The sequence below is a fragment of the Nannospalax galili genome, unplaced genomic scaffold (assembly GCF_000622305.1).
Source record: "Nannospalax galili isolate Female #2095 unplaced genomic scaffold, S.galili_v1.0 scaffold1812, whole genome shotgun sequence".
NCBI classification, from domain to species: Eukaryota; Metazoa; Chordata; class Mammalia; order Rodentia; family Spalacidae; genus Nannospalax; species Nannospalax galili.
Window position 1 is genome coordinate 203,781 of NW_008331838.1, and position 1,852 is coordinate 205,632.

At 41.5% G+C, this 1,852-nt stretch overlaps 1 protein-coding gene across 3 annotated transcripts in view; it reads left to right on the top strand.

Annotated features, from left to right (window-relative positions):
* LOC103729044 (zinc finger protein 345) overlaps positions 1-1,852 on the top strand; it is a 23,009-nt gene that overhangs the window by 15,201 nt on the left and 5,956 nt on the right. For all 3 annotated transcript variants that reach the window (XM_029560579.1, XM_029560581.1, XM_029560580.1), the window contains one exon: positions 876-968. In XM_029560579.1, the coding sequence (XP_029416439.1) occupies positions 876-968 (93 nt within the window). The remainder of the gene's footprint in view (positions 1-875; positions 969-1,852) is intronic.

A 1,852-nucleotide genomic window follows, 5' to 3' on the forward strand; every position in this document is an offset into this window, starting at 1 on the left:
CCTCACGGGCATTGCACGACACGGGTGCACTTACACTCATACACATAAAATAAAAATAATAAATAAAAATATTTTAAAAAAGAACTTGTATGAAATGTACACAAGCTTAATAAATTTTTCAGTACTTTATTTTTATTTTTTTTATGTGTATACATGTATTGCCCGCATGTAGGTAAGTGCACCTGTGTCATGCAGTACCCACGGAGGACAGAAGAGACTGTTGGAGCCCCTGGAACTAGAGTTACAGACAGTTGTTAGCGGCCATGTGGGTGCTGGGATTCGAACCCGAGTCTTCTGCAAGAACAACCGGCGTTCTTAACCGCTGAGGCATCTCTCCAGCCCAAAATATTTTTTTAAAAAAATTATGATTGTCTAGAGATGCAACAGACAAAAGGTTTTCTCTAGGGTTGATGGCCTCTGCATCCATGTGCATTTGGCCATTTACACACGCGTTTCCTCCCACTGAGTGGGTTTTAAGTCCAAGTAGATAGCTGCTGATTACCCCCAAAATAAAAGTGCCACTACTACACTGATATAGTTTGCTGTGCTGGTCATCAAAGCTGGGGTTGGACCGTCGGTTGATTCTTCTCCCTTACTTGCATAGTGTCCTCCAAAACTATGAGAGCTTGTCTTCAAGGAAGAGGCTTCCAGGTCAGTTCCAGCTCCATTGCTCCAAGTCCTGTGTATTTTACATTTTCGACAGTCTGTAATATTTCTTGGAGATCGATCTGCTTGGGCTGAATCTGTGGGTGTCCTCAAAGCTCTTGTAAATGCTCACAGCAGTCTTACCACTGCCCAGAGGTAAAAACTGATACACCGTCCCTCTTCACTGGTCCTATTCGAAAAGTTGCCAAAACATTATTTCCAATTAATAGATCAGTGCGATCTCAAACCTGAGTTGATCCTCAAGTTGGAGCGAGGAGCCGGGCCATGGAAGGAAGAAGATACCACAGACCAGAGCCTCCCAGGTCAGTGAACGCATCCTGGGCAAGAGTGCCAGGAGGAAGAAGCTCATGGATAGGTCTGTGTTGAGCTTCCTCCCACCCCCCCATTTCCCCTTGTCCTGTATTTGAGGATAACTTCTTAATCATCATACACTTGTTACATACGGTCTCCAAGGAGGCTTTCCCATGTATGTTCATCTCATCTTTGCACTTTTAAAATACCTGTTTTTTTCTTACACTTAGCAAATTCTGTTCCATTTATGACTTTTACTAGACATCTTTATTGGTGAGGTTTGTTATTTAAATTGTCTCTTGTCTTTCATTTTAATAGCCTGTTTTGTTTATAGCATTGAGTAATTTATCTTTTTTTTTTAACTTTTACAAAAACTTTATTGAGAATTTCATACATGCATGTAAGGTGTTTTGATCAAATCCATGCCCACTCCCTCCCCTCCAACTCCTCCCATATCTCCCCATCACTTTTTTCTTTTTCTTTTTTTTTTTTCTCTTCTTTCATTTATTTATTTTTATGGGGCTTTTGGCTTCTCTAACATTCCTGCCTCTGAAGAGGTAACCCAAAAATCTTTTAAGGATTAGATACAAGCTCCCAAATACTTTCAACATTTTTGACCTTTGGAACAGAGTATGTTGTTAACAATCCCAAGGACATTTTGACTTCTAGCCAAGACACTGGCTACTTTTCTTTGGGGTCTTTTTACCCTAACTGTCTAGCCAATTCCTACCTCCTATTCTTATCACACCATCCTCTGAAGGGGTTACCCAAATTGCCAATAGGGGTAGGGACGCAGACCACTCTGGCTTCTTCCATGCTGAACGGGGACGCAGGGTGAGGCAATTGGAGTACCCCTTCAGTGGGTCTATCTAAAAGACTCCCAAATTGCATAACT